Raw genomic sequence first — 23,694 nt, 5'->3', positions numbered from 1 at the left:
GACCATGAGGCTCTGTTCTCTTCATGTTAAGTCTCCCTTTGCTCCAGTGTGCATAAATAATACACATAAAATTTGATAGTAATTTTAAACTGTTTAGGCCAGCCGTGGGCAAACTACGGCCCGCGGGCCGGATCCGGCCCGTTTGAAATGAATAAAACTAAAAAAAAAAAAAAGACCGTACCCTTTTATGTAATGATGTTTACTTTGAACATCACTCCATCCATGCTTTTGTTCCGGCCCTCCGGTCCAGTTTAAGAACCCATTGTGGCCCTCGAGTCAAAAAGTTTGCCCACCCCTGGTTTAGGCTCATTGACCCCTTTGAGAATCTGATAAAAGCAGTGGATTCTTCCCCTAGAAAAAGATAGTGAGGTATGCATTGTGTGCACACTTGTACACACACACATATAAATACATGCAAACACAATAATGTTTTGGATGAAACTTTAACATGTTCCTGGACACACACCCTATTTGTTCATGAACTTCTGGATTAGACAATTATTAATTTCCATTGATTAGAGATTCCTAATCCCCATTTCCCTTTTAGTGGAAAAATATATGGGGGAGGGTGGAGAGAGGGAGGAAGCATAGGTATATGTATATAGAATTCCTTCATGGTCAATGCAGTTTTTGGGGGAATTTTCATATTTATGTGCTATTTACCATGTGTCTGTATTTCCACCCATATCTCATATCTAATCTTTGTAAATATAAATTTACAGTTTATAAAATTGTAAATAACATACACGCCTGTAGAGAAGAATAATCTAGGTTCTTTTAGACTTGTATTCAGTATATAAACAGACCTTTATATCTTGCCAGAGTGTTGAATTAGCTTTTGACCTCTTTAAGTTCTGTGGGTTTTTTTTTAAATTACTGTATCAAGATTTTTTTTAATAGGGTAGTGGTCTAGGTTTTTTGAGTTTGTGACAGGATTATATTCTGTGCTCTTCTTGATTTGTAACTTTTTCTCCAAAATAATATTGTCCAAGCCTTACCCCTGAACATCTTATCTTAATGGGCTTTCCTTTGAAAACACAGATTTTTTTTATACACCTTGAAAAGGCTACAGGTCATGTCTCCATTTTGCGTCTAGTCTGTGGCATATCCATATTTCTGAATCCTGGCATTCACAAATGTTGGTTCATTTTGAACCAGCTATTATATCAAACAAGTATTTACTGTTCATTTTACAATGATATACACAGTAACTCTAGTAATACTGAAATCATAGCCAATAAATTTTTAGACTGTACTGGTTTCCTATTGATGCCTTTCTCATTTGTAGTTCATTTTCCAAATATGGAATATTGCAAGTCGTTATTTAGAAAAGAGTTGGCATATTATATCCTGCAAATTGTCTTTCTGTTCTTCTGAATAAAGTTTTATTGAAATACAGCCATACTCATTAGATTACTTTTTGTCCATGGCTGATTTTGTGCCTCAAATGTCAGAACTGAGTAGTTGTTACTAAGATTGTATGGGCCACAAAGCTGAATACTTACTACCTTGACCCTTCACAAAAATTTTTGCCAACTTTTGGTTTAGGAGATTTTGGAATTATTTTCTTTTAAGGGTATTTGAAGTTTTTTTTTTTCCCCCTCTTTGACTTTTCAGTAATGGAATCCAAGGAATATTAAAAGACCATTTAGCTCAGCTATCTATTTGCTGCTTGAATTTCCTTCAGATTTGCCAAGTGGTCCTCCAGCTTAGAAGTGTAGGACAGTGAGACAAAACAGCATTAGATGTGGCTGTGTTAAACAAGGAAGAATTGCTCCTGATTGGGAATCAATCAGTGACTCCCAATGAAAAGCTAGATGAAATATCTTATTCTTGTCCATTTGCCCTTCCCACTCTCTCCATTGGTAGGTTTTGACTTTGTGTACATGGTGAAGACACAGAGGAACCTGTCTTTGTAAAAATATATATGTTTTTATTGATTTTAGGGAGAGATGAAGGGAGAGAGAGAGAGAAACATCGATGTACCCCAAATGGGGACTGGACCAAAACCTGGGCCCTGATTGGGAATTGGTACACACACAACCAACTGAGCCACACTGGCCAGGGCAGGAACCTGTTTTTCATAGGAAGACGACAAAATGGACCAATAGCTGTAGGTGGTGGAAATTTTGTAGCAGCTAAAACGGGCCCAAGAGTCCTTACAAATGCCATTTGTCAGGTTTTACTGTTTGTATTCAATGTATATTGGTACAGAAAGAAACATATAGGTAGAGCAAGTCTATATTTCACTACAAAATTGTATTTGGTAGTTGTATGTACTTGACTGCTTAGTGAATATGTTGAACACAGGGGATCTCTAAGGAGGGGCATCTGATCTCAAGATCAATGTTAGCTTGAAGGGGGATGAATTTCTCATATTCCATTTAGAAAATCAGCCTGTTGGAATTCTGTTCACCAACAGTGTAATAGTTAGGTAATCATCTGGTTTTTAATTTAGTAGATTTTTCATCTAATAAATGGAATGAAAATTTAGGTAATAAAGATTAGCAGAAGATACACCCTTTTTCTTAACACAATGCTAGTATTTTATTTTCACTTATATTTTTTTAAATTTTTTCCATGTCTTCTTTTTATTTATTTATTTTTTAAATATATTTTTATTGATTTCAGAGTGGAAGGGAGAGGAAGAGAGAGAGAGAAACATCGATCATGAGAGTCATTGATTGGCTGTGTCTTGCATGCCCTGTACTGGGGATGGATTCTGCAACCGGGAATGTGCTCTTGACTGGAATTGAACCTGGGATCCTTCAGTCTGCAGGTTGATGCTCTATCCTCTGAGCCAAACCAGCCAGGACTTATTTTCACTTTTAAAATGATTTGTCAATTTTTTTTTCTAATAACAGATGAAAATGAGTTTGTAAATTATTAGAAGACAAAAGATAAGTGCAGACTGGTTCATTGAGGGGGACATTTGTTCTTTTAAATATTTTTTTTTGGTAGCCTCTGATTTTTCTACTTAATAAAAATAGTGGTTTTTAGAAATGTATACTACATGCACATAGTATATAATTTAAGAATGTGCAAAAGGATATTTAATGAAGAGTAACTGCCTCTTATCTCTGTACCCCAGTCATCCATTTTCCTGACCATTTTTTTTTGTCAAAAATAATCTATGTATTTATTTCTTTTTCTTTTTCATAAAAGGTGGTATTATCAGACATTATTACATCTTGGCTTTAAAATTAACATGAATATTATTCTATAACAATATATGTTAAACCACCTCATTCTTCTTTTTAGAAGCAGAGTATATATACCTTTATAGGAATATGCCAGTTTTGTTTGCTCAATCTCCTATTTGTGGACATTTAGGTTTTCAGTCTTTTGCTATTAATGTTGTAATGAGCACATTATTTTGCACATATGAAAGATTAGCTTCAGGATGAATTTTTAGAAATAGAATTGCAGGGTGAAAACAAAAACAACAACAAAGAATGGCAAGGTCAAAGATAGTGGGGATTTAAAATTTGGTAGGTGTTGTCAGATCCCCCCCCTCCCCCGCCCCCTTCTCCCCGCCCCCGCCCCACACACCTCTGTCTTACCTGCCCTACACCATCTCCATAGAGGTTGTGCTAATTTGTAGCCCTACTAGCAATATAAGTCTCTATTCCCTATGTACATTTATCATTTTTTTTGGTCTTTGTAAGTCTCATTAAGTGAAAAAATGAATCTTGTCCTTTTAATTTGCATTTTTCTGAATGAGTCAGGTTGAGTTTTTTACCAATGATTAAGAGCCATTTGTATATTTTTTTCTGTTTACTTTCTATTTATCTTTTGCCAATCTAATTAATTGTTGGTCTTTTTTTATTAGATTACACAGGCTCTTTATATGTTTACAGAATTGGCCCTTTCTCTTTGACATGATATACTTCCTTTTCTGGCCAGTTATAGCATTTTGGAATATTTGCATTTTATATTAGAGACCATAGGTATATAATGTAAAGGTGTGTGTGTGTGTACATGAAAAGTGGAATATTCCTGGTATTTTTTGTTGTTCCTTTTCATTTGTTAAGTAAAGTAGATTATTAAATAGTCTTGGCACTCAGGAAGCTGGGCCTCAGTGGTGAGCTAGCTAATAGTTGACAGTGATCTAATCCTCACCCAAAGATGTGCTTAGAGAGAAGAAGGGGGGAAGAGAGACGGACAGACAGACAGACACACACACACACACACACACACACACACACAGAGACAGACAGATAGACAGACATCTGTCAGTTGCCCTTCACATGCTCCCCAACTGGGGATCGAAGTGGCAACTTTTTGGTGCACAGGACAATGTTCAACCAAGTGAGCCACTCTGGCTGAGCTGTCTAGTAGAATCTTACTAGTGTGTGCTCTATTGAATTATCATCTGTGTTTTCTTTTTAATTTTTAAAAAATACATATTTTATTGATTTTTTTTTTTTTTACAGAGAGGAAGGAGAAGGATAGAGAGTTAGAAACATCGATCAGCTGCCTCCTGCACACTCCCTACTGGGGATGTGCCTGTAACCAAGTACATGCCCTTGACCGGAATTGAACCTGGGACCCTTGAGTCCGCAGGCTGACACTCTATCCACTGAGCCAAACTGGCTAGAGATATCATCTGTGTTTTTAATTTGTGTGAACATTAAAGTTAGGGAAATGCTAGTAGAGGGATTCACCTGGCCTAAAAGGCTGTAACCTCTTAAAGAGGGTATTTGTGCAGGGATTGGGGTCTCATGAACTTGGTTCTAAATTAGACTGTTAAACATATTTGAAGTGTGGGTTTTTTGTGCCTGGAGGAACTGTTATGGATATGGCTTTATTTGTCACTAGAATGTTTCATTTCCATAGGGTTCCCGAGGATCCAGAATTTATTAAAGTTTAAACATAATTTCTAAGTAGAGGCTTTAGGTTTAGGGACAGGTCTGGGGAGAGGAAACTGATGAGAGCTAGTCAGATTGTGAGAAGTTCAACCAGGAGGAATAGCGTTCAAATCCATGGTCAAGGCTCATTGGGGAAACAGAATATTAACCCAGGACCTGGGACAGAAACTCAGGATCTTGGTCTAGGCCAGGGGTCCACAAACTTTTTCTGTAAAGGACCAGACAGTAAATACTTTAGACTTTGTGGGCTATAATGTCTCTGTTGTGACTACTCAACTCTGCTGTTGTGGTATAAAAGTGGAAAGGGTTCCTAGACCCAATTCCAAAGTATATGTAGAGGCTCCAACAAGCAATACTCAGACAGTAGCAGGGTGTCCAAGAAGTCAACTCAATTCTGATACTATCTACCTGGAAATAGCATCAAATTCCCCAGATGCCCATCACAAGCTCAGGTTGTTACCTTACTTCTGATTTACCGGCTACACATTTGATGTTCTAATTTCCCTTTCAACTTAAGATGCAAATTGTAAGTCTAGATTGTTACCTGTTCTTGTGACTGAATGGCTGTAAATCAGAGATTCCTGCAACCCCCTCCTTGGGTTCAATTAATTTGCTAGAAGGCTCACAGAACTCAAAAAAATCCATTTACTTAATAGTTTACCGATTTATTCCAAAGAATATTCAAGGATACAAATCAACAGCCAGATGAAGAGATACATAAGGTGAGGCCCCGAACAAAGGAGTTTCTGACTTTGTATAGCTTGGGGTACAGTACAAATGGCACATGGAATAGTTCTAGCTCCCCAGTGTAGAAGCTCTCCAAAAGGGGGTGATGAGCTGCCCTTTTGGGTTTTTATTACATAATCATGATTGACTAAGTCATTGGCTAACCTCAAGCCTCTCCCCTCCTGGGATTTAAGGGGGTGGGGCTAAAAATTCCAATCCTCGGACCACATGGTTGGTTCCTATTGCAACTAGCCTCCACCCTTGGGTAGGATCCAATTGTCACCTCATTAGCATACAGGAGATACCTGTTTTGTTTGCTTTCTTGACTCAGGAAATTCCAAAGATTTTAGGGGCTGTGAGCCAGGAATGGGTGGGGTGAATACCAAATAAATATTTTTTATTATAAATTACAATATCACAGGAAGCAACTGGATAATCCCAAGGCTTTGTGTGTCTGTGTAGGAAAGAGCAGCTTAAACTTTCTTTGAAGTCTAATGCAGGGAAGTCTAATGCAAGTACAGCTTAACCAGTGGATAATCATGAAGTGAACTCACTCATGTTATCAGAGCCAGGTCAAGAAGTAGAAAATATTAGAACTCACTAGTGTTCCACCCTCCTCCCCAGAGGTAACCACTATTGTAACTTCTGACACCTAGATTAATTTGCTTTTCTTTGAAGTTTATGTAAATGGAATCACACTAGATGTATCTTTTTGCATCTGGGTTCTTTGGCTAAAATTTGAGAACTCATTTCTTCATTGCTGTGTAGAATTTTTCTGTAAAGTATGCCATTATTTATCCATTTTATCTTTGATGGATATTTGAATTTTTTCCACTTTCAGGGTGTTACAAATAATACTTCTATGAATTTTCTTGTTCTTCACATCTTTTGGTGTTCCTTAGTAAATACCACCTACCAGTTTTTCAAAATGACTATACCCATTTCCATTGTACTAGTAATGTTAGGAGAGCTCCAGTTTTATACCACCATGTACAAGTTTGAGACCGCTATGGTAGAGGGATTACCTGGGTATATTGTTCTTAATAAAGCTATGCTGAGACTATAGCATGCCCTTCTTTCAGCTAGTTATTAGGTATCACTCATCAATTGTTGTGTCAACCCTCAGAAGTTTGGTTTAAGCCTGCTTCTACTGAAGTCATTAATTTCTTTCCAAAAATTAATAAATGGGTATCCCTAGCTGGTTTGGCTCTGTGGATAGAGCATCGACCTGTGTACTGAAGGGTCCCAGGTTTTGATTTAGGTCAAGGGCATATGCCCAGGTTGGGGGCTTGATTTCCCAGTATGGGGTGTGCAGGAGGCAGCCAATCAATGATTCTCTCTCATTGATCTTTCTATCTCTCTCTCCCTTTCCCCTCCTCTCTGAAATCAATAAAAATATATTAAAAAATATATAAAAATAGCCCTAACTGGGTTGGCTCAATGGATAGAGCGTTGGCCTGCGGACTGAAGGGTCCCAGGTTCGATTCCGGTCAAGGGCATGTACCTTGGTTGCGGGCACATCCCCAGTAGGGGGTGTGCAGGAGGCAGCTGATCAGTGTTTCTCTCTCATCGATGTTTCTAACTCTCGATCCCTCTCCCTTCCTCTCTGTAAAAAATCAATAAAATATATTTGAAATATTTTTTAAAAAATAAAAATTAAAAATGTGTAAATGTGCATGTGAACATACCAATATGTATCCAGAGATAGAATAGCTATTAGTCTATTTTTTTCCTAGTCTAAAAATTATACTCATAAGTAAATGATTCTAGAAGAAAAGGACCATTAAAGATTTTAGACTGAAATATTAAAGATTAGACTGACTACCTAGGGATCAGACAGAATCACTGTCAGAGATACTGAGGGAAGAGGAATAAGGAAATGTAATTATGTGCCCAGTCTTTTATGTGTTGTTAAATTTAGTCCTCATGCAAATGCTCTAAAGTGAAGAGGGCAGGTGGGTGTGCTGACTCTGTTTTAGAGAAGAGGAAACTAAAGAACCAAACAAGATAAATGTCTGTTGTGAACAGTGCTGTTACAAATATTCCCATATGTGTCCTTTTTTGAGGATCTGTTTGCAGTTCTTTTGCAAACCTAGGAGTAAAATTGCAGGGTAATATAATTGTGTTTAATTTTTTGAGAAAGCGCCAAACTCCCATAGCAGCTGAACCATTTTACATCCCTACCAGCAATGTTCACGGGTTCCAGTTTTTCTACATCCTCATCTATACTTGCTTTTTTCTATAATTTTTTTTTTGGTGTTTTGAATAGTATTATTGGCAGTATAGTTGTCTGTATGTTTTTACTTTGTTTTCTGTGTGTTGCTGGGAGACAGAAATACTTTTTTTTTCTGTGTAAACCTTGTATCTAGTGACCTTAAATTCACTTGATAATTCTAATAGTTTGTGTATATTTATTGGATTTTCTTTATACAACTGAATTTCTGATTTCCAAGTGCTGTCTTATTTCTTGTTCCTTTTTCATAGTGGTTTGTTATTTTATGGGTCCAAATGTTCTTGTGAGTGGCTTAGAGGATATTAGAATTTAAACTCTCTTTAAAATTTTCATTGCCTTAGTTTCCTTTGTGGTTGATTCTATTGCTTTTCATTTTGGTCCATCTTATTTTGTAAGTACTTCATAGATAACTGGTGATATTTGGTGATCTGCTCATATTTACAAAGGTTGGTTTTGGTAGCTGACATTGGCTTCTTCTCAGTGTTTTGAGATCTGTTTTTCCAAAAGAACTTTTCTCCAAATGGAATTACTGATTGAGAGCTCTGCATGAGTTGTTTTAAGGTCTAGTAGCAGCCAGTTAGACTGGGGACCTAAACCTGATTCTGGGGCTCCAGTGCTATGAAGACTTTTTCTTTTGGTTGTGTTTGTTTCCTTTTCTGATCCCCCACCTTCCATTTGCGGATGTGTGAAACAACCTGGAGCTCAGCCCTACTTCTCTTTTATCCTTAGCACCCCCATGCTGGATCCTCTTCTCCGCAGAGCTGGATACTGAGCCTGAGGAACCAAAGTTTATACAGGAAGTAAGACTGTCATGAGTGGTTTTGCTGTTTTGTTAGCAACTTGTAATACATTGATTTCCCTTAATTCAACTTCTTTTCCTTTGTTTGGTGTTTTGCGTTTAGGGGGTTGGGACAGCTCTTGCTTCCTTCTAGTCCTTGCGTATGCTTGTTTTGGTCAGTTTGTTATTTCTTCTGCTACAGCTTTAGCCAATTAGTCTCATGTTTCTGTTAGAAATTCTTCCCTATCTTTTTCCCCCTTTCCTTCCCTTGTATTCCATTCTTTTCCCTGACCCTTCCCCTTCCTTTCCATTTCCTCCCTTTCTTCCTTCCTTCCTGCTTATTGATGGGTCTATTATTTTCAGATTATCATGAATTTTCTTACAGTTAGGAAAAGTTTGGACATAAAACACATGTATCTACCCCACAGCTTAAATAAAAAATAAGTACAATTGAAGCTCCTTATTCTTTTCTCTGATTGTATTACACTCCCTCTCATGCATCTATTAATATTGTGTGTATTTCTAAACAATAAAGAGCATTGTTTTGAATGTGTTTGAGCTTTGCATAGTGACATACTGCATGAATCCTTCTGCATCTCATGTTTTTTTCCCCCCATTTTCATGGTTCTTTTCTTTGTTCATTCTCTTAGCATACTGTCTTTTCTGCAGTTTCAGTAGAATTTTGATAAAGATGATAAGTCAGCTCATATGTTCTACTATGGCTTTTTTAAAAGGGAGATTGAAGCACCGTTTGGATATATTGTCACTGTAGAGATGTAGGAAAAAAGACTTGATGTTACCTCTTCTTGTTTCACCTGGGGTTGATAGGTGAATATGACACCTGGCGATGTTATACAAGCTGGGCAATTGAGTCTTGCTGCTGACCTCTATTTGGTGTTATAAATCCTTTTGGAGACAGAGAGACACCATTCATTCGTGTTTGGGTTTAACTGAGGTTTAAATGAAGATTTGAGTTCTTATTGCTGGAAGAACTTTTCATAAGCCATCTAGTACAAATTGTACTAAAGAAACCCAGGCCCAGAGGAGTGACTTGTCTGAGGTGATCCGGGGGAAAACACAGGGATTAGAAGCCATAGTTGTGGTTCCTTATTTTCCACCTTACTACAATGAACCAGAGGTTAAGGTCTCCTTTTGTTAACACTCAACTTTGATTTTTGCCTGTCCTTTAAAATATTTATTTGAGTACCAAGAGATTTTAGTACATAAGAGTGAACATAAATCTTTGAATTGATGCTTACTTGTGTTTTCTTTAGGATCAGAATGGTTTCAATCCCAGAATACTATGAAGGCAAGAATGTTCTCCTCACTGGAGCTACCGGTTTCCTAGGAAAGGTACTTCTGGAGAAGTTGCTGAGGTCTTGTCCGAAGGTGAATTTAGTATATGTTTTGGTGAGGCAGAAAGCTGGACAGACACCCCAAGAGCGAGTAGAAGAAATCATCAGTGGCAAGGTAAGTGGAAAATAATCATTTGGAGGAGAGGAAAAAGTATGGTGTTTGTGTGTATGTTTCTTCAGTATCCTGAAAAAAATTAATAAAGATTACCCTAAGAATGGCAGCAAACTGGGTAATCAGTTTGATGACTTGTGATCAGTAGAAGAAAAAAGCTTTACTCTGTGATGGGCAAAATTATATAACAAGTTCTAAATTACTCTTATGGTAGATATTTAATGTGTTTTTAGAAAATTTGAGTCAGATTATTTGTGATTACTAGCTATTTTAAGTAGACTTCAGAATATAATCATAATTAAGAGGTCATTTCTAATGATCTCCTATGCTGTGTGACACTGTGCTTTGATAACTTAAAAATTTGTAAGCACTGGTTGCTACCTACAACAGTATTAAAGGGTAGCAAAGTCACATACTTCTATTTGACAAATAAGAACATGATGACAGAAGGGTCAAATAGAATACAAAGAATATGTCACACATTTTGAAAATTTAGAAAAATACAGGGATGGGCAAAGGAAGGTTTACAGTTGTGAGTATGTGAAACGTGAGTTTATTCCTGTATTATTATTTATTAATTATGGCATTTTTTATGCAAATAACTATAACCCTACATTTGCCTACCCTTTTATTGCTAAGAAAAAATCAAAATGAGCTGGAGTAAAATTATTTCACAGTCATAAGCTTTTGAATTCTTTAAAAATGAGTGAATTTATCTGACATTCATTCATAGTAAATTTAGTGTAATTATCTATGTCTCAGCGGTTCTCAACCTGTGGGTCGCGACCCCTTTGGGAGTCGAACGACCCTTTCACCGGGGTCGCCTAAGACCATTGGAAAACACATGTATAATTACATATTGTTTTTGTGATTAATCACTATGCTTTAATTATGTTCAACTTGTAACAATGAAAATACATCCTGCATATCAGATATTTACATTATGATTCATAACAGTAGCAAAATTACAGTTATGAAGTAGCAACGAAAATTATTTTATGGTTGGGGTCACCACAACATGAGGAACTGTATTAAAGGGTCGCGCCATTAGGAAGGTTGAGAACCACTGATCTATGTAATTTTTTTAATTATTGGGTAGGTATATGATATCTTTTAACCTCAGTGACTTATGGTTCAAAAACAAAACCAGAAACCTCTAAATCACTCTGAGTTAAAGATTGCTGAAAAGTGTCAAAAGATATAATGATTAATTATAAATTTACCACTCTCAAGGGTTAATCAATAAATAATTTATTAGACATGATTTATTTTCCAGTGTGTTTTCATCTTTTACTAGAAATCCATAAAGTAGTTAGTTATTAGTTTGTTGAATACTTATTGTATGCCAGGAACTGTGTGCAAAGCACGTCATATGTATTTAATTATCACAATAATCTTTAAGGTAAGTCTAGTGTTATTCCTATTTATAAGGTCATATAGTTAGGGAGTGTTTGAGCCAATATCTAATTCTGGCGTTCGACCTAGAGCTTATGCTCAGATCAGATGTTGCTAGGTCCCATTTTACAAATATAGACAGTGTGTCTCAGAGGTTATAATTTTATCTGAGGTTATGGAGCTGATGGTGGAGATAACACAGATGACTTGATAACAAGTCCCTATTATTTTCCTATTTTATAACATTACTTCACCAATAGGTAAGAAAGTAAGGGAAAGGTGATGGGAGAGCTTTGTGGTACAATGGGAGAAATAGTCTTTAGAGTTGCATAGCTTACTAGTTGCAAGAGTTGTAGCTGGTACACTGAGTGAAAGTAGCTTAATTTCCCAAAGCTAATGGCAATTCGTGCCCAAGTTGACAAAAATTAGAAGAGAAGATGACAAAGAGCAGAAAAGAAGAGTATGAAGGGCAGAGAATAACAGAGGTAACACACAGCAGGAAGAAGAGTCAGGTTGTGGGTTAGGGCAGTAATGGGAAGCATATCTCCTGGGAGTGATAAAGTATGATAACAGAAGAACAATTATGAGAAAAAAATAATCAATGAGACCTGTATAGAAGTTCAGAGGTATTAAAATATAACTTCTTAATTGTCTTAACATCACAGCATTATAATAAAATACAGTAACCAATATTAACATGGTGACTTAGGATGAATTAAAAGACGGAATTATATTTAAAATGTTTTCTTTACTGAGATATTTATTGTTTGGGAATGATTTCCATTCAAATACAATTTTGGTTCAGAAAGATGAACTTCACTTATGTGTGAAACATCCATGTTTTCCTCGTTTATATTTTTCCCCCTTATAAAGAGATGATCTTATACCCACACGGTTTTACCAGTGAGGTATAAATTAATAGTTTTTCCTTTTAAAATAATTTACTTGATACTATTAATAGGGAGTTAAAGAATAAAAGTAATACTTTTGTTTCCACTTTTCACTTCATTAATTCAGTTTTTCCCCACAGGAACACTTTAAGTAATTCTTACTTCTACTGGAAAAACTAATTTTCTCTGAATTACTGTTTGTTTTTAAAATATATTTTATTGATTTTTTACAGAGAGGAAGGGAGAAGGATAGAGAGTTAGAAACATCGATGAGAGAGAAACATTGATCAGCTGCCTCCTGCACACCCCCTACTGGGGATGTTCCTGCAACCAAGGTACATGCCCTTGACCAGAATTGAACCTGGGACCCTTGAGTCCGCAGGCCGATGCTCTATCCACTGAGCCAAACCAGTCAGGGCTGAATTACTGTTTTTAAAATAGATCTATTCTTTTGAGAGTTTACTCGGCGATAGTATAACTTATATAGCTAGTTACACTTTTGTAACGTTCTTCTCATTGCCCCAAATTCTTAAGCACTTGTGTTCTTCCCTCCTACCACAAAGATACATGGAATCCTGCTGTATAGTAAGGGTTCTTCAGGTTAACAGAGATATATCAGCAAAGTCCCAGCATTTGGCGAGTTAGGGAGACAAGCTAATAAATACATAACCATGTTGAATAGTGATACATGCTGTGCAGAAAAGTAAAGCAGATAAAGGAGATTGAAAGTGATGGAGGTGCTATTTTAGGTCAGTGGTCAGAAGAGTTCTCTGAGGTGATATCTGAGCAGAGATTTGAATGAAGTGAGGAAGAATCCCTGTGGGAATGTAGAGGAAGAGTGTTCCAGGCAGAGGAAATGGCAAGGACAAAGGCTCTGAGATGGGAACTGCTAGATAGGTGGAAAGAGCATCAGGACAAGCTGTGATTTCTATTACACTGGGAGCTATATAAAGCATGTGAAGTAAATAGTAAGTGCTAGGGTATTCTCTACCAATATTCCTCTCTCCCGTTGAGATTTCTGCCTCGTAAAATATAATAACTGTTAGTTTATTATTATTTTAAATTTTTGTTTCTTTGACTTGAGGAAGAGGATTTCAGACAAATATTTATATTTAAACATGAGAAAAGTGTAGCTGGTATAAACTCAAAGAATTACCACATGAGGTTTCTAGGAACTTATTTTTAAAAGTAAAATGGGAGCCGAAACCGGTTTGGCTCAGTGGATAGAGCGTCGGCCTGCGGACTGAAGGGTCCCAGGTTCGATTCCGGTCAAGGGCATGTACCTGGGTTGCGGGCATATCCCCAGTAGGAGATGTGCAGGAGGCAGCTGATCGATGTTTCTCTCTCATCGATGTTTCTAACTCTCTATCTCTCTCCCTTCCTCTCTGTAAAAAATCAATAAAATATATTTAAAAAAAAATAAACAAAAGTAAAATGGGAGTTAATATTTCAATATTTACCAACATAAACAAAATAACGGTGAAGAATTTGCCATCTTAAAGTATGGGAGGTACAAAGTTCATTTCAGTTTTTCCCCCAAGAAGTGAGATGGACTGAGTTCTAACTCTTGAGAAAATTATTTGAATTGATAAATTGACTGCAGTGTAATGCAGATTGATATCATTACCATGTGGCTATCCTTTTCCATATCTGCCAAATAGGTTGAAAAACTGTTTATTAAAGGCAGTGTGACTTTCAAACTTTAGGTTTCTGGATCCCTTTACCCTCTTAAAAATTATTGGGTACTTAAAAGAGGTTTCATTTTGTGAGGCTTTGCTTCATTATCTTACTGATATTTATCATAGTAGAAATTAAAACAAACATTAAAGAATATACAAGTACACATTCCATTAGCCATCAGAGTGATGACATCATCACACATGTAGCTTTTGGAAAATTCCTCTACCACTTGTGAGAGAATGAAAGTGAAAAATGCAAATAATGTCTTAGTGATAGTATGAAAATAATTTTGACCTTGTGCACTACCTAAAATAGTCCTGGGCACTCCTAGGATCCTTAGACCACATTTGAAAACTGCTGCTGAATAAGAGTGTACAGTGTCGCTTAGATCATTTGGAACAGCCTGCTGATACCTTCTTATGAATATACCTGATAGGGGCAAATGTTCATACTTTAAGGAAAGAATTTCTAAATCATGTGTTTTAGAAAGTTGAAAAGTGCTGCCCTAAACTCATTTTTTCCCCCTTTGATAGCTCTTTGACAGATTAAGAGATGAAAATCCAGATTTTAAGGAAAAAATTGTAGCAATCAACAGTGAACTTACCCAACCTAAACTGGCTCTTAGTGAAGAAGATAAAGAGATCATCATAGATTCTACCAATATTATATTTCACTGTGCAGCTACAGTAAGGTTTAATGAAAATTTAAGGTAAGTAAAGGTATTTTTCTGATATTTGAACTTAAGCATGGTTAAAAGATCTAATTTGAATTCTACTTTTCAGTCAAATTGTTTTGAAAATGATTTGAAACTGTCGCTTGTAGCTTTCAGTGTCCTACATAGTGAGAAAAGAATTTCCTTTTTCTTGTTATCAGTTTAAAAACATTGGGTAGCTAGTGTATATTTATTAGAAGTTGCCATGCATCTTAATATAGGACAGGGAAAGGCAAGACATAGGAGTTATAATTGGATAGTGTAAATACAGAAGAAAAAAATGTTCACCTTGGGTAGGAGTGTTAGTTTTAACAACTAATAGTGTTTGTTTCCTCTTACCTCCATTCTTTCAGAAGCCTATACCTCAGCAGCTTTATTTTTCTATACACATATATTCATCTGAAAATTTAAAGCAATTAGGCTCATGTTTGTAGAATAAGATAAATCAGCTTATAAATTTAAGTCATGCCTCTTTTTTAGTTTTAAAACCTTGTTAGCAGTGTTGGGGACAAGGTACATTAAACCTAATTTTAATTTAAAAAATAACTTGGGCTTACTTAGATGCCTGTTTCAATTAAAAAATTCTAAATGTTTACTAATTTTTATAAAAATTAACATGTTAATTTCAAACAGTGCTGTTTAATTCAAAACATTCTTTTTGATGGTATGTTCAAAAATACAGTTTTAATGTTAATATTAATCAAATTGTATGGTCTTATGCCAGTTAAATTGGTGCAGACTTCTGTAGGTTTCACAATTACTTGAAGGCCTTTTTCTTAAAATGTTTTTAATTAAATTATGATTAATTAAATTGAGATTATTCCCCATATTGTCTTTAATATAGAAGTATAAACCTTAATTAACATTATTCACTGCTAAAGCATTACAGTGTTTTTTGCCAATATCACAGGTGAGGGCACTTTAAATAGTCCCTTATATTTCTGTAATAGTGCTTTATAGTTTTCAGGTTATTTTCTCATCTATTATTTTACTCCATGATAACATTACCCACTGTAGTAGTATGGGCAAATCTACTTTATAGTTGAGGAAGCTGAGGTAGCGTTGTATAATGGAAAGCTAATGAGCTTTGGAATTACTTACTTTAATTTACTTACTTTAATTCTAATCTTGACTTTATTGTTTATTATCCAGTGATTATAATTTGTTATTTACTTTTTAGTTCTTTTTATGTAGCTGTTAGGTGCTCATGATTGAAAAGGGACAAAAGAATCTTATTAGAACTACTAGGGGCCCAATGCATGAATTCATGCACCTTGAAAGGATCTGTGGGCCACGAGTCTGGTGGGCTCAAGGGCGGGTCTCGGCCCATCCTCCGTGCCCCTGCCTGGCCCCTCTGCCATGGCCCCTGGTCCTCTGTCTGCTGGCAGCCCCACTCCTGCCGCCACTGCTTCCACTCGCTAATGGTGCTAGCCCCTCTTGCACCCACTGACGGCACGAAGTGATTGGGGCTGGTGCCAGGTGCGGATGTGAGCAGGGCCAGCGCCGTCAGTGAGTGTGAGCAGTGGCTTCTGCACCGATCGCCCCTCAGGAGCAGGGGGAGGTGGAGAAGCCCTTGGGGCGATTGGGGCGGGCAGCTGCTGCTCGCACCCACTGACAGCGCCGAGCCATCAGGACCAGCGCCAGGTGCCAACAGCAGATGCGAGTGGGGCCGGTGCCGGCAGTGGGTGCAAGTGCTGGCTCTGGCACTGGCAGCGGGTCCGAGAAGTGGCTGCCGGCCCTGATTGCCCCTTAGGAGCAGTGGGAGGTGGAGTACCCCTGAGGGGCGATTGGGGCTGGCAGCCACCACTCGCACCTGTTGACAGTGCCGAGTGATTGGGGCTGTCGCTGAGCACCAGCAGTGGGTGTGAGCTGCAGCTTTGACATCGGCAGCGGGTGCAAGTGGGGCTGGTGCCAACAGCAGGTGCGAGCGCCAGGTGGGACCACAGCTTGCGAGAACAAAGAATTTTCAGTAACCACCAGAGGCTCGCCCCAATGACAGCGACCGGTGCTGTGTCTTGGTCTGGGATCCCTGCTCACCTGCTCCACCATACCCCCTGGTGGTCAGCGCACATCATAGCGACTGGTTGTTCAGTTGTTCTGCTGTTCAGTCTATTTGCATATTAAGGTTTTATATATATATAGACTAGAGGCCTGGTGCATAAAAATTCATGCACTGGAGGAGGGATCCCCTCAGCCTGGCCTGCCACCTCTCACAGTCCGGGAGCCTTTAGGGGCGGGAGGCGACCCGGTGATCAGGGGAAGGTGACGCCCCATCACACCTCTGCTGCTGCCACTGCCGGCAGCGCAAGCCTCGGCCAACCCTGGGCGGCTGGGCAGCCGCCATTCAAGACTTGCCTGTGCCTCGGGCTTGCCCTAGGTGGCGGAGGGGTGGAGGGGACTGAGGGACTCCGGAGGCAGGCGTGCGGCAGGGCTGAGGGGACTGGACGCTGTCATCTTTGAGGGCATGGCAGTCAATTAGCATATTCCCTCCTTGTTGCTGTGGGCGCCGCCGTCTTTGAGGGTGTGGCAGTCAATTAGTATATTCCCTCCTTATTGGCTGTGGGCGCTGCCATATTTGAGGGCGGGGCAGTCAATTAGCATATTCCCTCCTTATTGGCTATGGGCCCGTCATCTTTGCGAAGGTGTGAGGGTCAATTAGCATATTCCCTCTTTATTAGATAGGATTGTATAATCACATTTTCAAAAAGCATGTGTGTATGTATATGAGTATATGTTTATAGATAATGCCTTTTGATACTTGCCAGTTATATTTGGACAGTGTAATTACAGGTAGGTTTTTAGTATGAAATAGTTAATCTAACAGATATTCTTCCCCCCCCCACCCCACAGTTCTAGCTTTTATTATTTTTTATTACTTTTTCATAACCAAAAGAAAGAGTTCACACAGCCTTAAGAAAATGTTTTTAAGAAAAAGTACATAAATACTAGGTAATTGTGGTATGTATAGTCCTCATTGAGCAGGCAACATTAGTTGGGGTGAAACTCATCAAAGTACAGTACTTTCAGGGTACCTTTTTTCTTTCTTTCTATTCCCTGGGGGTAAGCAAGGCTACCATTAGTGGAAGGGAAATATTTTCATTAGTATTCTTTCTTCTTTTACTGGAGATACCATAGAGGATGGGGTAGATAGGTGAATAAGAAAATTTATTGTTCTTTTCTTCCTTGTCAAGGCATGTAGGTTTGCTGACCAAAGCGCCTCTTCATTGATACTATTTTCTATGAAGCAATTTTAATGGTGATACTATAACGTTAGATTTGAGCCAGACATTCTAAAACACTATAGGTTGGTATATAATAACTACTAACAAAACAGTTACTCTTTATAACCACTTTTTAAGTTAACCCACAAATAAAAAATGGCATATTGTACTCAATATTTTGGGGGAGACCAAGATAAATTGCCCACAGGTCCTATTTGCAAAGTCCATACAGTCTAATATAGGAGTAAGAATATGCTTAAAGAACCATAATATAGATAGAAAATAAGGAGTTACTGAAAAGTGTACATTAAGGGCTGTGATAGGTGTTCAGAAAGAAGTGGAAGTAGAGATTGATTATTAGAAAAGATCAAGAAACTTGCATCTAAGGGCATTGATTCTTAAACTATAGAATGTATTCCGAATCTTAAGAACTTTTGGAAGATGTGTTAAAAGGCACAGTTTTTGGCTGTACATGCCAACTTTAGATCCTCTGATTTTGGTATAATACCCAGGACTCCTCATTTTTAGCAAGAGACTTGGCTGTCATATAAATTATAGGTGACTGGGTCCCCGACCCTAAGACTGATTCATTGGTCCCTAGACATCTGTGTTTATAGCTTCATTAAGTTTTTAAAAATCAACAATATTGAGATCTCATCTGGATAGTATTTTCTCAGAGGTGGGGATGAGGGGGATTTACTTATTTATTTATTTTTTTCATCCTCACCCGAGGATATTTTTTTCCCATTGATTTTCAGAGAGAGTGGAAGAGAGAGGGAAAGACATCGATTGATTGCCTCCTGCATGAACCCCAACCAGGGCCAAGGCCAGGGAAGAGCCTGCAACCGAAGTACATGCCCTTGACCAGAATTGAACCTGGAACCCTTCAGTCCACAGGGCTCAATTCTGAGCCAAACTGGCTAGGGCGAGGGGAACTTATTTAAAAGGCAGTTGCACAGGCTTCACTTCAGATATTAACAAGTGTTTGACGATGAGGTCCAGCAATCTGCATTTTATAAAAAAATTGATTTTAGAGAGGAAGGGAGATAGAAACATCAGTGATGAGAAAGAATCATCAAATGGCTGCCTCCTGTGTGTCTCTAGTAGGGGATGGAGCCCACAGCCCAGGCATATGCCCTGACCGGGAATCAAACTGATGACCTCTTGGTTCCTCGATGCTCAACCGCTGAGCTACACCTGGCTGGGTGCAATCTGCATTTTTAATAAGCTCTCAGGTGTCTGTCATGCCAAGTGCGAGATCTTTGGTGTAAAGTCTTAGAAGTATTATCAGCAGAGATTTTGAACAACCCAACATGTCTATAGAAGACAGGTGAATAAGAAAATGTACTGGAAGCTCAATTTTTTTTCTTTTTTTTTAAAAGTGGTTTCTGTGTCTATATTAATGATGGACCATAATTACAAAGATTTGTTCACACCCACCCCCCACCCCACACCTACTTCAAAGTCACTCTTATTTAGTGTGCATTTATGACTCCAGATAACCAAAATATAATGACATTATTTTTGTTTAGTACTACATTATTTCTGATCAAACATGTCAGGGTCTTAGCCTGAATTTCAGTGGAGTAGAAATTGGATGGTGGTAACAGAGTGAGTTTACTAGCCTGGCAGTGATACTAAGAGTTACTTATGTTGGTACAAAATGCCTTCAGGTTTGGACTCTCAGGTGCAGATGGGCGGGGGAGAGATAGAAAGGCACAGAAGTGTTTCCTCTCTCAAGTTATTCCTTATTTTCAATGACCCAGAAACTCTGTCACCATCCTCAGGAGCCTGTAACAGAATATCCTTTGTGTTCTGCTCCCAAAACATTACTACCCTTACACCTATTGTTTTGCAAATGCAAAAGAAAAGAGCTCATTGCCCTACAGTAGTGGATAGTATCCTCTCTGTGAAAGGTCTTTTCTGCATGATTTCAATTTGAACAGACACCGCCCCCCCCCCCCCTCCCGCCAGTACAAATAAGGAAGAAAGAGATACACTCATGATTGTAAGACCCCAACCCAATTACTTCACTTTTAAAAATTTTACTTTTAGTATGTTTCATAGGCTCTTGGATACTATTAAATTAAGAGAAAAAAAATAAGGCCCAGGAGTTTTTCCTTTCATGAATTATTTCTTGTTCCTGGTGACCCAGAACTTGTTGTCCGGTCCTTAGGAACCTGTAACAGAATGTTCTCTGTATACCTCTTCCAAAACATTGTTTTTGCAAATGCGATAGACATCAAATCACTGCTTTGCTGTCCAGTGGGCCAGATTCTGTGACAATCCTGGCCCCTTAAAAGGGTTGGATTTTTTTTCTTAAATACTGAAAATGTAAAAATTTTAGAAAGTACTCAAAACTTTTTATTTTTTAAAAATTTTCTTGCAGTCTATCATTGAACATATATTTTACATAAAATGTAAACATAGAATTTCTACATTACTTATAGAAATAACTTCCCTATTCTAATTTTTTAATAGTTATAATTTTCATAATATGGTGATATTCTATCATGTTGATATAGCATAATTTATGTGATGTTTACTTAGTATAGCAAATTTAGGGATTTTTAATTTCTTTCTGTTTGAAAAATTTGGGTTAGAACAAATTTTTTCTCTAAGTTAATTTTAGTATGTTAACTAGGTAAATAACTAACATTTGTATAATTTCTGGTACTTTGTCCTAGGCTCTTTTGGATCAGTCATATCACTTACAGTGTCACCTACAATATATTACCCTGCCATTGAGTATTTCAAATATTTTCCCCCTCAAATATCAAGCTGTAAACATAAGTTTAACAGAAAGCAAAAACTACCCAACATCTTATTACCTTAAATAATATTTATTGAATGGTTGTTTGGGACTGTATTAGGAATAATGCTAAATACTTATAAGCTATTTATTTAATTTAATTTTATACAAATCCTATTAGATATATTCCATTATTATTCCCATTAACAGGTGAGAAAACAGGCCTGAGTGGTTGAATGACTTTACCAGGTCACCTAATCCTAGCCGATAGTAGGCTAAGCTAGTATTTAAGCCCAGGTCTTATTCCAGAGTCTTATTCTTAATCTTGCTTCATTTCATAATGTATGTATTTTTCAATATTCATCTAGAGTTTTCCATGTTTTATAGTTCTCATAATTATTTTAATGGCTATATTCTTTCATTGTGATAAAATGCTTACTTTATTAAATTGTTTTATTCCTAGTGAAAATTTGGGCTCTCTAGGCTATTGCTATTACTAGATGATGCTTAATTGTTTTTTTTCTTCATATTTACTTTTGTATTTGTGGAATTATTTCTAATAAATTTCAAGAAGGGAATATATAGATCACTTTGGGGTCTTGCATGTGTCTTGTAAAATATGTACTAGTCCTATTTAATAATAGCCTAATATGCTAAGTGTCTGGTCTTCCATTTGTCCGTTCAACCAATCAAAGCGTAATATGCTAATGATATGCTAAGGCTGCTCAACCACTCTCTATCATGTGCACTGACCACCAGGGGGCAGACACTCCAACCTGTAGATTAGCTTGCTGCTGGGTCTGGCTGATTGGGACTGAGTGAGATGGGCCAGACACATCCTAGAGCCCTCCCTGGCTGGCCAACCTCCCTGGCCCCGATCATGCACCGGTGGGGTCTCTCGTCCTGGCCTGCACCCTCTCGCAATCCAGGACCCCTCGAGGGATGTCGGAGAGCCAGTTTCAGCCCAATCCCGCAGGCCAGGCCGAGGGACCCCACTGGTGCATGAATTTGTACACTGGGCCTCTAGTTTTATTATAATACCCCTTTTGTAACTAGTCTTAAGATGTTTGGGTTAATTGCTACAAAGACAGAAATAAACATATTCTTATTTGGTCATATGTTAGTGCAATTGAACATTTCTGAGTTTTATTGGTTACTCTGCTTTAGCATTTTAAAATTACTTAACAATTCTAATTTCTTCTTATGGTACATCTATATCATGAAATAATATACTTTTAAAAGTCAAGATGAAAAAGAAGTCTAACATGACTTAAAAATGGGTACTGAAAAGCCAGAGATGCAGAAATGATCTATGTTTATTTCTGGGTAATTTAAAATTTTTAATTTGTACTTTTATTTAAAAATTCTAGTGGGATTTATTTTATAAACAGAAAATATTTATTTTTAAACATGACTGATAGAATGGATGTACTTCATATTGAAATAAAATACACAAAATCAAAGCTAAGGGATCAGTTGTAAAGAAACAATCTCTGTCTCTCAATCTCTCTTTAATGGAAATAAGATTTATTTTAGCAGATAAATAAATGACATAGCTTTCTAATTTTTATTATCACTTTTTCTTTTACAGAGATGCTGTTCAGTTAAATGTGATCGCTACACGACAGCTTATTTTCCTTGCACAACAAATGAAGAATCTGGAAGTGTTCATGCATGTGTCAACAGCATATGCTTACTGCAATCGAAAGCACATTGAAGAAGTAGTCTATCCACCCCCTGTGGATCCCAAGAAACTAATTGATTCTTTAGAGTATGTTTGTTTGAAATTTATATACATTTACTTTGATCCTAAAACATTGGACTTTGGATCCAAGTTTATTTATATGTATTTCTTGGTCAATTTCAGTTTCTCTCTCCCCATCCCTTTACACACACACACACACACACCTCTTTTTTATTTAACAAGCTATTACATATTTACTATGTTTTTTTACTGTATAGATTTATATCTAAATGACTGTTGGAATGTGGAGCTTTCTCTTTTGATCAGGTGTGTTGGTTGGAAGTAGGCCTTTGAACAGACTCATCAATGATATTAGGGCCTCTGTTTCCCAAAGAATCAATCTTAGTGATTAAGTATCTGATACCATAGGGACTAATGACTGTCTATTCAAGTTTCTAATTTATTAAAAGATTATCTTTTTTATTATGAACCAATGGAGTATGTCTGTAGAGGTACCTTTAGTTATTAGGGAAATCAGAGGAGTCATGGTCCTTTAATTGATACTCTGAGTGTCACTGTTATCTTTCTAAGGACTAGCATCCTATAAACAACTATTACATGATAAATATTTGGATGTGGATTAAGTGAAGTATGCTTATTCCATGGCCAAGGTTTCATATGCTTTGTTCAGCCTATGCTTTCTCATCAGGTGAAACAAGTAACACAGGATCAGAGCAAAAACAAAAATATTTTTTCTTTTATAATTATAAAACCCTTCCAGTAGCCATCATATCTTCATATATTTGTTAATCCTCATATAATATTACTGTAGTCTTTTACTTCTTTTTTCTTATCTGTTTCTCCTCAGATCTTTCTTCCCAGAGATTCTATCATTTCAGCTCCTTAGTTATTTCCTGCTTTCTCAGTCCAATTCTTTTTTTCCCAAGAGTGCTGTAGAGAGTGTTCTTAGCTCTTTCTCCAAGTTTTCTCCTAAAATAGCCATGTAGGTCCTTTTCTTTAAAGCTTTTCTGCTAATCACTATGGGGAAGCAGACAGGTTATAATGAAGTTAATAAACATGTGAGTTTACTATGACATTCTTAGGGTAATTCCCTGGTTTTGTTTTACGACTCCATTTCTTAGACGGTCCTAAATATCTACCTCATTTTCTTCTTAGGTCAGTAGGCAGAAGTTGTTAATATGTCTGGGAAAAGTTGAGTGGAAGTTAATGAAGCTTTTTACTTTTTCTCTTATTAGTATTTAATATATCCAAACACTTAAGTTGC

General features: G+C 37.3%; 1 protein-coding gene across 4 annotated transcripts in view; it reads left to right on the top strand.

Annotated features, from left to right (window-relative positions):
- The window catches only part of FAR1 (fatty acyl-CoA reductase 1), a 65,276-nt gene that overhangs the window by 14,056 nt on the left and 27,526 nt on the right, over positions 1-23,694 (top strand). For 3 of the 4 annotated variants that reach the window (XM_081098879.1, XM_081098878.1, XM_081098881.1), the window contains exons 2-4: positions 9,883-10,078; positions 14,574-14,749; positions 22,317-22,496. In XM_081098879.1, coding sequence (XP_080955005.1) covers positions 9,883-10,078; positions 14,574-14,749; positions 22,317-22,496 — 552 coding nt within the window. Of the gene's footprint in view, positions 1-8,559; positions 8,631-9,882; positions 10,079-14,573; positions 14,750-22,316; positions 22,497-23,694 lie in introns of all 4 variants that reach the window. The other variant, XM_081098880.1, reaches the window with a different exon arrangement.

This window comes from Myotis nattereri, assembly GCF_964212035.1.
Source record: "Myotis nattereri genome assembly, chromosome: 9".
Lineage (NCBI taxonomy): Eukaryota > Metazoa > Chordata > Mammalia > Chiroptera > Vespertilionidae > Myotis > Myotis nattereri.
This window is presented reverse-complemented; position numbering and strand designations above follow the sequence as displayed.